The 13546-nt window shown below is 38.2% G+C and overlaps 1 protein-coding gene across 3 annotated transcripts in view; it reads right to left on the bottom strand.

Moving 5' to 3' along the window:
- The window catches only part of CDH7 (cadherin 7), a 107514-nt gene that overhangs the window by 89192 nt on the left and 4776 nt on the right, over positions 1 to 13546 (bottom strand). For 2 of the 3 annotated variants that reach the window (XM_038391294.2, XM_043508157.1), the window contains exon 2: positions 8459 to 8837. In XM_038391294.2, the coding sequence (XP_038247222.1) occupies positions 8459 to 8668 (210 nt within the window). In that variant the 5' untranslated portion in view covers positions 8669 to 8837. Of the gene's footprint in view, positions 1 to 8458; positions 8838 to 9882; positions 10092 to 13546 lie in introns of all 3 variants that reach the window. The other variant, XM_038391293.2, reaches the window with a different exon arrangement.

Here is a 13546-nt window from a genome sequence, read left to right as displayed (position 1 = left end):
AGAGAAAGATTGCCCGGAAGAGATGCACTATGCTAGCAGATTGTAAAAGAATCAGACTTGCTAGGCATGTTTCTGCTATCACCTCACAAGGGGCATGAGCCAAAGCCCATTAAAGTCAATAGAAGGACTCCCATTGCCTTCACCGGACTTTGGATAAGACCTAAGAACAGCTAGCGAGGCACTGGTATGGAGGACAAGGGGTCCAAACGTACATGCTGAGCTGTCGTTGACCACAAATGAGACAGATCTTAAAGGTGGGACAAACAGTTATCAGTGCATGAAGTTTAAAATGATGTAGGATTCATTTTTTTAGGCTCAACAACATTATCAATAACCTCCATTTAATGGTTCTGCATTTCAGATGTCAGTAATTTGCAACAAGAAAAGTATATGACAGAGGTAAAACTGTACAATTAGTGATGGTCAAAAGCTATGGGTACAGAACTAAAGAACAATTTCAGAAGATGAAAAGGAGGGGAAATGCTAGTGCAAAACAGAAGGAAAGGAAAGAAAATAAACTAAAAAATATAAGCTGAAGCAGCATGAGCTTGACTGTCCTCAAAATTGTAAATCTGCTCATGTCCTCATATAGAAAAGGCATTTTCTGATAACTAGCCAAGCATGCCTGAGACCTGCATCTACAGTAGGTCACTGCAAAAATAGCTTTTACATTTCTATATAGTTAGAGAAGCCCTTAAAATGTAGCTTAAAATAACTTCCTGAAGAAACGTCAAGCATAATGCTATAGGTGAAGGCCACTGGCCAATCAAAATGGAGAACAGCTACTAAAAGATTATCTAAATAGCATGACCGTGACGTTGAAGAAAAGGCTCAGGTGAGGGCAACTTAACTTACTGGTGATGTCACCACTTCCATAAAACTGTCCCTTCCACAATACGTTACATTAAATGTTAGTGTTCTATCTTATGCTAAAGGATCAAAAAAGTGACACTGTCCAGTTCCTAAAAAGAAAAGGAGTACTTGTGGCACCTTAGAGACTAACAAATTTATTTGAGCATAAGCTTTCGTGAGCTACAGCTCACTTCATCGGATGCATTTGGTGCATCCGATGAAGTGAGCTGTAGCTCACGAAAGCTTATGCTCAGATACATTTGTTAGTCTCTAAGGTGCCACAAGTACTCCTTTTCTTTTTGTGAATACAGACTAACACGGCTGCTACTCTGAAACCTGTCCAGTTCCTAGTTCAGTAGGTATCCCCAGTTAGCTCTTTCATAGAATCATAGAATATCAGGGTTGGAAGGGACCTCAGGAGGTCATCTAGTCTAACCCCCTGCTCAAAGCAGGACCAATCCCCAACTAAATCAATCACGCAAATTTCAATCATGCTATCTTTTCTAATAAATAAATTAGGTCAAAATTGTCCTTGGCCCTTGTGTGGGTACAAGCGTGAGAGTGTAAGGAATCTTCTTCCCATTAAGTCGCCTCCAGAAAGAGCAATCACATTCCCTATGCTTAGGGGACTGCAAAGACTACTTCCGCCTCTTGTACCTTGGGAGCACAACCCACCCTAAAGTGGTGGGGAGGAAATAGAGCCATGGCCCATGACATGACTCACCACACAAACCCATAATCCTGGCCAGGAACACAGAGGGGAGCTTTCAGCCCTTTGTATGCCCTAGAGTACAATGGGTAGTGTGGCTGTGCGCAGCCCGTAAGAAAAGACATGCTGAGATATCGAAGTAGAGTTTAGATTCATTTTATTTCTCATTTGTTTCAAATAGCAGCAGCACTTGCAGTGCAATGTCATTGACAAGAATGGTGGTGTCCCTTTTTACTTAAGGATCAACTGTTATCATTTTGTATTATATGAAGCAATAAAGAGCTGCTGAGACTGATAAACTTCAGAAGCACAACAGAGTTGTTTTATCAATCTCCAGAACAGTTTACTGTGAATATACAAAGCAATAGAGTTTATACCTATTATGCAATGGAAAAAGGCATAGACAAGAAAAACTTGCAAATATACATATTTCCTCCATGTGAGTTTGAAATTACTGTGAGGCTACTTTTTCGTATTTCCCAGAAAGACATTAGGAACATGACTAGGAAATATAGTGCAAGAACACTTAAAGTATTTGGGAGCCCATATGTAAGTGGCCATAGCTTGGCATTTCCTTGCAGTTTCAGAGTTCAATTGAGAATTTGTTCCATAGTGTCAATGACAAATTCTTTGGTGGTAATTTCTAATAATTGGTGAATAGCCAGTATTTTTGTATTATGAGGTCTTCAACTTTTCTACATTACTTCACTGAAGAAGTGTCCTCACCTCTTCAGGAACTGGTGTACCATCATATTGGTAGGAGTTTGAAAATGTTGGCCTTTCAGTCTAAGTATACTAGGTCGGGCACCCCAAAATTAAATCCCATAAAATAAATGACTACTTGTGAAAATGGTGGGCTATGCTCTTTGGGGTAGCTCTTTGTTGCTTTAGTCTACATGTTCTGTACAGTGTGCTGTATGTTTTTGGCACGTATTAATAATGTATGCGAATATCGTCCCTCCTTCATCAAGTCCCCATCTCCTATCTTTATAGGGAGGCAAAAGAAATGTTCTGTACCCTAATAAATCTCCTCTCCTGGTCTCAAGGAGAAAGGGAAGGAGAGCACACTCTCCCCAGTAACCCTCTTTCACAGACCTGATAGGGCTGGAAAAAAAAAACGCTACCCTCTCCCATTTGGTCATATAGAAAAGAGAGGAGACATTTGGACCATTCCATTCCCCTACCCATAGATTCCCTTTCCCAAATGGCACACTGCATGTATATACACTCTCTTAAACGTATTGACCCTCTAGGCAGTGGGCTAATGGTCTTCTACCCACTCACTAGTCCACAGGATTCTGGCATGTTTCAGCCACAGAGAAGTCAGAGGCCTTTAGAAGTAAGTGTTTCTGAGACAGTGTAGAATGTAGGGGAAGAGATGTGGATTGATTATCTGGCTCCAATTAAGAACATTTAATAAACATAGAGTATGAGCCTATTAGCCCAATCTCCTCTCCCAAAAACTGTAGATAGGGTAAGTGGGCCAGCTGACCAGCCCATTATAAAAAATAGGAGGAAGGAGTGGAGCTGGTGATTGTCCCCTGCACATGTCAGTAGTGGGGATGGGACTGGTGGGATAGAATGACACAGGACTACACTTCAAAAGAAAGTGTGAGTTGCATAAGAGCTCAGGCCTAATGGATGACAACTACTTACACCAGCTCATCCATGGTGGTCTCCACAGACCAGTTTTAAGATTAGGGCCCTAGTTTTTGAGTTCTTTGGGAAAGGGACCATGTCTACCATTTTGTACAGCATCTAGTACAACAGGGCTCTGATCTTGATTGGGACTTTAGGACACTGCTGAAATATAAATTAATAATAATAATTCTGTTTATACATCTTGGCCCACATTTGAAAATTGTGTCCAAATGTCTAATTAACTTCAAGTAGTTAAGAGGAAGCACCAAGAGGCATCTAACGAATAAGTAAATGAGGCTGGGAGCCAACAAGTCCTGAGTTCTAACTCTAGCTCTGACACTCTCTAACTGAATAAACTTGGGCAAATCATTTAAACTTTCTTTCTCAGTTTCCTCATCTGTAAAATGCCACTTAAAAGTCCATAGGGATTTTTCTTTTTTTTTCTTTTTGCTCATTCATATCTATTTTCCTTTGTGTTTTGTTTGCAGAATCCTTTATATCCTATTGAGATTGTATTAAAAAAGAATGGATCTCATTAAACGTATTGCAGAGAATTGGAGATGGACAGCACCACTCCGATTGCTCCCAATTTTAGAAAATTTTAGAATCCAGATCTGGGTTTGGATCTGATTTTTGCAGCTAGTGCCTCTCTCTAGACAAACACTGATTAAATTCAGAATTCGGACTTTAAACTAGTACACTCCCATTCACAGTCTTCCTCTCTTTTTCTGATTTGTTTGTGTGTTTCTTTGTTTCTTTGTTTGTCTGTTTGTTTAGACAGTCAAAAAATGGAAGTGGTTGCTGCTGAATGAGATCTGGTGTCATACAATTTCTCACAATGCTCTTGAGGAGACTGAAATTCTTATCAGCATTTTATCCAAAAAACAAAATTAAGAGAACATTAGGGTTACATGGTTAAGCAATCAAGAAAACAGAAAATTCCCAAGCTATCATTGCATGCACAATTTTAACTCTGCCCCCTGGGGAATATATGTTTCCACACAGACTTTAATTACATGATCACATATTGGTTCTCAAATAATACAATATAATAGCACACAATTTTCTACAGCTTTAGACACACATGCATAGAATTGTTTAGTACTATGCACTATTATTTGTATGCCAAACAGACTTCATTAAAGTCATTTATATGGAAAATACACAAAATACTGCAGAGTAATAGTAAGCATTTGCCAACAAATATAAGCCACCTAAGTTTCCAGATAAATTGGCTTCAGAGTTCACTGGCTTATCCCCTACATTTCACCTTTGATATGCGAGAGTGCTCAACTCTATTTGCTAAATAATTTCTTATTCAGTTAGATTTGCTAAATAATTAACTGCTGCATGCCCTGAATTGTACCTGAGGTATGCTGTGCTGATGGATGGAAAGAAATTGTGCCATATGTGGCTAAGCACCTTATCCTATTAGGTATTAAGCATATCCCAGGAGGCACTGAACATAATGCAGGATTGAGCCACTGTGATGGGAAACACGTATGCACCAGGGGGCAGAATTAAAAATAACCTATAGGCTGCCGCTGGAGCAAAGTCAGGTAGTGCTAAGACCTAATTTGCTGATGAAGTCCAGCTGGGGGAGAAGGTGGGCCAGGTTTATAAAGACAGGAAGCGGGCAACAGAAAGGGGCTACATGGAGGTAGTCTGCCATCACTCCCTGGGAGAAAGGAGGTGTTGGGGCTACACCAGGTAGCCTGGAGTTAATCCCTGGAAGGAGGGAAAACCCAGAAAGGTGAGGGATCCAGAAAACAGAACTGAGAAGTAGAAAGATGTAGGAAGAAGTCCAGGGGAAGAGCAACATGATCTGGGAGTGAGCAGGCCACCGTTGCTAGCGATAGGGTCCCTGGACTGGAACCTGAAGTACCGAGTTGGCCTAGGTTCCTCTACCAGCCACTGGGGAGGTGGCACCATCAGGGAAGTGGATGAGAAGACTGCCTAAGGCCACTAGTATGTAAAGTCTTTGATACCCCAGATGAGGAAGACTATAATGACCTGGCCGAAGGGCCAAGCCATGAAGACTGAGTCACAAGTAGTGTGAGAAAAACAACAGGGTGTGCAGCGACCAGCACAAAGGGGTGTCAGACCTGACTGGAGCTAATCCACAGATGCAGCCACAAGGAGGTGCCCCAGTGGTGAGTAGAGTTTCTCTGTGACAGACCTAAACTGTTAAAATTTTAACCTTGGAGAGAAAAGAATGTATATAAACAAGCTAATGGTCTCATTCTCTGTTGTCTTCTAACAGTTTTAAACTGATGTACCTTCCTCAACAATAGTGAAGTTACACCTGGTTTACACCAATGGGAGAGAAGAAGCAGGCCCTGTTTCATATAAAAGTATATTGATCTATTATGGCAGGGAAAATTGTTTAAGGATACAAAAAATGCAATATTACAAAACACTCCATATATTCACCTAAAGTCTAGAAAAACTGTATGATATTATATTATTTGAAAAAATATTATGGGTGAAATCCTGGCTCTATTGAAGTCAATGGGACTTTGACCATTAACTTCACTGGGGCTATAACTTCACCCTCTGTCATCATGTACTTGAAGTGTCAAAATGCATACAAAGAAGAGGACAAAATTAATGTGAATCATGCATTTAACGTTGACACTTTGTGACTTTGCATCATTTCCCATGCAATTCTAACATCCTCCTAACACTGCTTTTTAAACTGAAATGCCTAGGTCTTCTTAAATAAAATGATAGGAAAACACATACTGTAATGTGGATCTATTTGTCTAAATGTTATTGAAACACTTTATCCCCTACAGTTTCTGAGGGCTGCAGGAAGGTGTCTTGTCCTGTGCAGTTAGACCTGGACTGGCACCTTGCAATGCATTTTGAACAAGGAGCTATGCACAACTGAGCTTGCCCAAGAGCAGAGCAGATTGTAATGTGACTTGAGTTGGTGCTGTTTCCCCCTTGCTCCATAAAGGAAGTAAACTATCCCAACATAGCTTATTTCCCCCTTTCCTCGAAAATTGGGGTGCAAGGCTCACCCAATCACCACTCCCACCTGTCCACTCACCAACGATTTGCATGAAGGTGGAAGCAGCAGCTTACCCATGCCTGCTCACTCTAGTGTTACAGTAGCCCATACAGAAAAGTAACTCCTTGCATTCCTTCACTCCCCTCCATGGAAGCACAGCTAAAGTCACAATCTGACCCATAGGAAGTTCACACTACAGATCGCCTCTCCTGTTAACATTATGATCTGTGCATCTTATCTTACAATATGCACAACAAAGGGTATTTTTCAGTAAAGCACTGTCGCTTTCCCACATGCAAATTTATGCCTATATTTTCTGCATCTGCAAAATGATTTTCTGGTGCAAATATGAGTTCTGGTGGATGAAAAAGAAAAATAGGCAATATACAAATTGTACCTAGAAACAGAGAGCTCATACTGTAGTCCGACTTCTGAAAATGTACCCCTAAATGAGGCAAGAGTGCCTTTGGAGTGCCTCTGCCTCATTCACTAGGCACCTTCAATAAATACCTCACTGTACCACTAAATTAGCCATGCACGTGTAGTGTGGACTTCTTTACCTGTGCACAGTACTGCTATAATGAGAACTCCATGCAAAATGTATTAAACACGTGCAAAATGTTAATTGCAATGGATCAAATCAAAACCAACTTTCTCTAAAATATCTGTAGATATTTCTCAGCTAGCACTATTTCCAAGCCAAACTTCAACTTTCTACCACCAGCCAAAAGTGGCTGAATATTTAAACAGACCTACACCTTCAGACAGAGATCAAGCTGGAACAATTTCAACCTCAAAGGCTGAAACCCATAAATGACTGAAAATAGGATATCAGAATGGAAACTCTTACATAACCTTAAATATAGTAGGCCTTTTCATAACTCCTATAATAAGAAATAACTGGAATCTGATTATTTCATCATCTCTGATCCTAATAGGTCTTTATGGGCTCAATTGTGTAAGGTGCTCAGCACTCTGACCCCTTCTCAGCATAGCACTTAAACATGTGCATAACTTTAAGCATATGAACCGTCCCTCTTTTGATCTTTTTCTACTCATGTGGTTAAAGCACCTTGTAGGATCAAGGTGTACTCAACTTTGCAAACACTTACAGCATAAGTAATTTTGACATCACTGGGATGGATCACATAAATTTTTTTTTCACATGCCCAAGTGTTTGCATCAGTAGGCTTCAAATTATTATTTGGACCCTGGATCTCCTTATCGACTTCTTGTAAACTTTTATAATTTTGCCAGAAATAATTACTTTATTGTATTTTATGTTTGCTTTAATTTAGCCAAGAAACTAACTACTTTTATTAATTTGTAGTTATTTCTTAATAAGAAACTAGATTGGAAAATAGGAGAAAAATGTTTCTTTCAATAAACAGTTACCAGAGATATTAAATAAAACCTAAGCATTTCTCATTTGGAAAGGTACTGATGGAGCAATATTACATGCCACTACAAAACATTGACTAAGCTTAGGCCCCGCTTCACAGCTACACTCAATATGCACTCCATGTAGCTAAAGGGAATACAAAAGAGCCATTTGGGACTCCCTGATGCTGGACGTTGTTTTATACTGGCCCAGTGGCCCCTCTAGTGTAGGCCAGCATTTGGGTTGAGCTAAAGATTACTGGTCAGCTATGCCCCCAAAGTACCAGTATGACTGTCAAAGAAGGCCAGAGCACAGCAGCATTCCAGACACTCCCTCATTCTCCTAGCCACTACCTACAACCTGCCATTCTGCCCTTTCACCATTGTCTTCAGTGACGTAGACCCCGATCTTAAGACTGTACGCAATATAGGGCAGAAACTCTGTTCTTTGTTTGCCTTTTTTCTTATTTCTTGTAAAGGACTACGTATAGTTATGTTGCTATATAGCTATGTAACAAATCAATGTCCTGTTGAGTGAAATGAGCATCTATTAACTTTGTATGAATAATTAAAAATCATATTTGTGATAACAATGGTAAAATGTTTAAGTTATCCTAATTCTTTTTTTTTTAATAGCTACCATATATGGCTCTGGAGAAAAAAAACTCTGAATGAGGAATCAAAGATACAGTGTATTGTTACTGTTTTTATGTAATTCCAACAATCTTTTTATTAAAAAAAATGTATTCCATTTGGCCTACTCCTACCAAGTCAACAGAATGACAATTCAGAGTCATACTGTAAAAATGCATCAAGAAAACAAGCATGTTCACTTTCCAAATGCTGATCAAATCCCCTACCTTTCCTACATAGAGAGGGTCTGTACCCATGTATTCCTCCAGCACAAAGAATTGATTCCACACCCAGCTGCGCTTGGTTCTCGGCTTCCCTGATTGAAAGTAGGGCTTTGATCTGGACCTTGAGAGTTCAGCTTGATTCATCCCAGAAAGACACAGGAAAAGAGCTATTATCTGCAAAAAATGGCAGAACTCCACTTTGCCCAACTTCATCTTTTTTTCCCCTATGTAAGAAAAAACCTTGATAAGAGAGTGGGCGCAATTCCAGTTGGCTCAGTAGCTCTAGTCTCCGGACTCCAGAGATAATAATTTGTGGAGTGTTCGATTGGAAAAGGTCACCACTGCTGAATAGCCTTCACCAGAGAAATGGTATAATAGGTACCTATCAGAGGAAAAGACAAGAACTGTTGTCAGGAAGTTAAAAAACATACATTTGCTTTCAGCTTTCACTTGCTGCATCTTATACTTTACTAAAACTTTTCTCATCATCATTAGTAGTATTAACAGACTTTAGCTTATACAATAATGCTTTGAAATTTTATATTGTCTTACTTTGATTATATTAATCTTGCTGGTTGATCTGTATTTTAATCATAAAATCATACACAATTTTATAATTTTCTGATGAACGTTCTCTTGATGTATGCAGTTTTCCTAATACAGTCTTTTCTCTTTCCCCCTCCTTCTAATTATTTTACATTTACTAGCTTTGATTTTTTTCTCCTCTCTGTTACAGCTAATTTTACTTCTCATTATTAGGACATAAGAACAAAGCATTTAACAGCAGTGATTCATACCAATGGAAAGAAAATATGTTGGCTTAAATCTTTTGCATTCAAAGGAAAGTGATAGAAAGTAGTATAAGGTGACTCAGAACAACTTGATTGATTCTGAGTCACAGTACACCAGATGTTTTGATGTGTTCTGATTTGAATCTGATCAGCTAAAAAGCCAGGAGTTTCCCCATTCATTTTTTTCCCATTTCAAAACCAAGTGTCAGATATGATATGAAGCATGTTACGCAACTATTTATATCTTCAAAAATGTCAGAAAATAATTTGATTTTATATGTTCAATGCAATGTTGGTGTGAGGCTGAATGATTCTTATGTAGTAACACAAACATTTTCTTATACTATATCTTCTCTGTTTCACTTTCGAAATTCTGGTTATTCAGGAGCTGGCAGAATTTACTAGGAAAGATGACCAATCCCAACAAAATGCCTCAAAATAGCATGGGAAATTTACCAAAACATGGATTTAAATCATTCTGATATACTCTCTGTCCTCTTGCATTTATTAAATCTGTTTTGATCTATCAAATATATTTATATAATTATAACGCAAAGTGGTTATTTTCCCAAAACCTTTAACCTAAATAATTAAATAAAAATAGAGTTATTTGAGAGGGTCAAAAGTAGGTCTTACATTGCAGAGATATCATCTGACTGGTTTAACTCTATGTAAGCAATGTTTCCTCCTGCAGTAAGGATTTCTGCTCCTTATCAGGCCAATGTATCAGGCAGTCAAGATGCATTAGAAATGTGTCAAATATAAGAGGGCAAATGAGGATGAAGTTAAAATGGTTACCAAGTACAGTAATCCATACAGAGTGAAATACTGTGATCGAAAAAGCCCTGGAAGAAAAAAAGAGTTAATCTTTTTGCATAGTTTACTTAACTGAGTGGACTACCGATTACACATTAAATGTTTTAGGTAAATTTTTGTATTACTAGCCATCTTTATTAGAACTGAGTGAAATACAGTTTCTGAAAGTTGTGCACAGTATCCAGAGTTTTTTTGTTTTGTTTTATTTTTTAGCTGTGCAATTTCTATATATCTTCTAAAAGTAGCTAGAGGGCAAAAAACCAAAACAAATAAAAAGCCCTTCTGATTACAGTCTGTATTTAATGCCTTTTTATAGTAATCCCTTAAGGGTACTGCCTTGCAACAGAAAGGCTCTACTTAGAGACCAGTGGGATAAACCACAAACCCACTAAGCATGTTCACTAAGCAGCAGTAATTTGAAAGCTCCATATGTAAAGAGCTAGCGCCTTGCTACAGGCAATGAAGAAAATAAGCAACTTATTATCTCATGACCCTGATTTCTAAATGCTACGATTCTGAAGCATCTCTGGAACACGGAAGATTCCTTTTGCAGTGTGACTAACATAAAAGTGCCAGTATCAACTAACTGGTGTATGAATTATTTATTCTATGTTTGAATGATTACTTCTGAATAGCCAAAGCTCAACTTTGATGTGAGCCTTAAATTAAGACAATAGTCTTATTAAAAAAAAACAGCAAAAATAATAGCATGAAGGAGAGGATTTGTTCACTGGCTGAATGAGACATGTTTCTCACTCCACCATTCAGTTCAGTTAAGAGATGGTTCTCCAGAGAAGTGTTGTTCACATCAGAAATTGTAAATGCACCCTCAAAGTATGAACTCAACATCTCTGTTACACCAGGTTAGCTGCAGCCATCTGCCATTGTTTATACTATCTGTTTATTTCAAAGAGGCAGCACACTAATATCTATCAGAGATAAAAATATGAAATGGATTTTCATTAAAAATGTCAATAAAACATTTATAGTATGTTATAGTCTCTCTACAGAGCACTCTGAAATGTCTTGCTCTGAACAGACTTTTAAAACCTAGTATTTCTGTAACTTTTATCTTGAACATTTTCTGATCCCCGTTCTTTTACACCTGAAGGAAAGTATGGAAACCACCATGTGGCGTGCCATCTTTGTGGTCCCTAGCCACACACCACAGCATGGAACTGAAAAACACACCCAAAATACTAGCCAAAATACAGTCCATATTCTAGAGAACACAATCTAATAAAAAGCAGTATATACAATATTCGTACTTCAGAAGAAATCATTCCTTACCAATTCTCAAATAGTTTTATCACACTGTCTGATTGTTCCAATTACTTTTATTATTACTTTTATTCAGATAAATGGCAAAACACTTTTTCCAATGAATATTTTATGCCTCTTACTATTAATATATGTTATTTTATATGAACTACTTCTTTAGGGATTTTTTTTTGCCCTTCCAGCATGTTTAGTATTTCAACGTGATAATTCCTTTAAAAAATCAATATCCAGTGCATAATATTCTTTGCTTCCTGAAAGAACAGACAATTATTTATTAAAATGAATTTCATTTTCTCTCTCATTCATATCTCTATGATTGCACAGATATACAATACAGTATATTCATATATATCATATCTTATATTCTCTCTCTCACTGTATGTATATAGAATAATACACATATGGGGAATAACTATCTCTTCCGAATCATCTGCTGCATCTATATCTATCATCCTTTTGATTGAGCCAAAAGATAAACTGCAAGGCATTTTTCGTGCCAAGACATAAATGTAGGGTTCTGTGCTTCACTTGAAGCAACCAATGCAGCTCTGGCCTCTGATTTAAGTGTCATTTGCGTCATCTGCTGTTGAAGGACTAGGTACCAAGTGAAGGAGAAACTGATTCTCAATTATTGTCTATCTTGTTTTAAAATGTTCTTGTTTTGAATAAGGTTGTCCACACAGTATTCCGGGTGCAAATGATTGAGGGAGACATTATATGCAGATGCAACTGATGTAAGTTAAAAATTTAAGCACCTAATTATACCTTTAAAATGGTCCAGTAGTCGGACGTCCAAATGATGTAAGTTGTGTCCACACAAGTTTTGGGGTGCAAATGTGTGTCCTCAAATTGTAGGTGCAGAAAAGGAGGTCAGCTTTTAAATGTCAGGGTGTGAAATAATTTGGGATTGTATATGTTTTTAAGTCACTGCAGTTCGTTTTCAGGAAGAGCTCAGCTTTGTAATTTACTTTGTGCAAAGCTCCCTGGTCTGCCAAAAGTGTCAAACATCATCAAACTGTAATTCAAGGGATAAATTCTGTAATCTAAGGGAGTATATTCTGTGACCAGGATCTTTAATATTTCTGTTGGCTACTGGCATATCTCAAAATGGTTGAAATGTGTGCTTTATGGAATGAGCCCGAAGAATCAGAAAAATCCATAAGGAGTGACTGAACATTTACTGTATAGTTTTTTGTGTTCTCACACAGACATTTAGCTAGTTGATCTGTAAAACATTATGGCATAAAAAAATCACAGGTCTAAAGGAATCTTGCTACTGAGAAGATTTTAACTGCATTTGAACTAAACTCGACAAGTAAAGGACTTTCAGTGAACACTTTTAAACTGAGAAATTAGATGCTTTTATTTTGCCAGCACAATCTGATGGTGTCAGAATGAATATTGTACATTGTTTCAGAAGGGCAATCCTGACTGTAAGAAAAGAGCCTGATCATGGGTCCTTAACTGTTCTAAACTGGCAAAGCCCATTAATTTCAAAGCAACAAGGCCAGTTTTAACCCACTGAAGTTCTGGCCCAATATTTTGTTTCAGTTGCTAATGTCTGTACTAGTAATTAAACTTGTTCTTGTTGTTTGTGGTTAGGGGTGAGACTACTTCTTCCCCTCACCTTTTCTAGATATCTACGTGTAAGTTCTTCCTTTCCCTGCTTTCCCCAAGCCTCCAGGCCATTCAATAGAACATCCTCAGTTCCTCCTACCACCTCCTCTGTTTTACAGAGAAAATCTATCTCATTATTTTCATAGGCCTCCACTCACACATTGCTACTACTGTCTCGTTGCCAGTTTAGTCCATGAACCATGTTACTCCTCCTATCCCACCTATTCAGCCCCACCCTAACTTCCTTGCCTTTCACATCCCAATACATGTGGTCTAATACTTCTAGGCTGGGAAATGATAGTCTGAAAGTTTTTCTAATCCTACATTTCTTCACACGACAGTGTAATACTCTGTTGTGAAGTCTCCCAGACAGCTCATGACAATTTTTTAAGTGTGTAACTGAGGAGTTTTACCGCTTCTAACCCCTTTTCCTTCCCCACATCTATTATCCTTTATTTAAATGGCTTTAACTTCTCAATACCATGGCAATACACAGAGGTTAACCCTCATCTTCACTGTCTCTGGAAACATCCCTGAAGTGGGACCAAGACAATAATATCCAGTAAATGATGCCCCAGATGGGTCA

This window comes from Dermochelys coriacea, chromosome 2 (assembly GCF_009764565.3).
Source record: "Dermochelys coriacea isolate rDerCor1 chromosome 2, rDerCor1.pri.v4, whole genome shotgun sequence".
Classification (NCBI taxonomy): domain Eukaryota; kingdom Metazoa; phylum Chordata; order Testudines; family Dermochelyidae; genus Dermochelys; species Dermochelys coriacea.
Note: the sequence above shows the minus strand (reverse complement) of the source record. Positions and strands in the feature narration are given on the sequence as shown.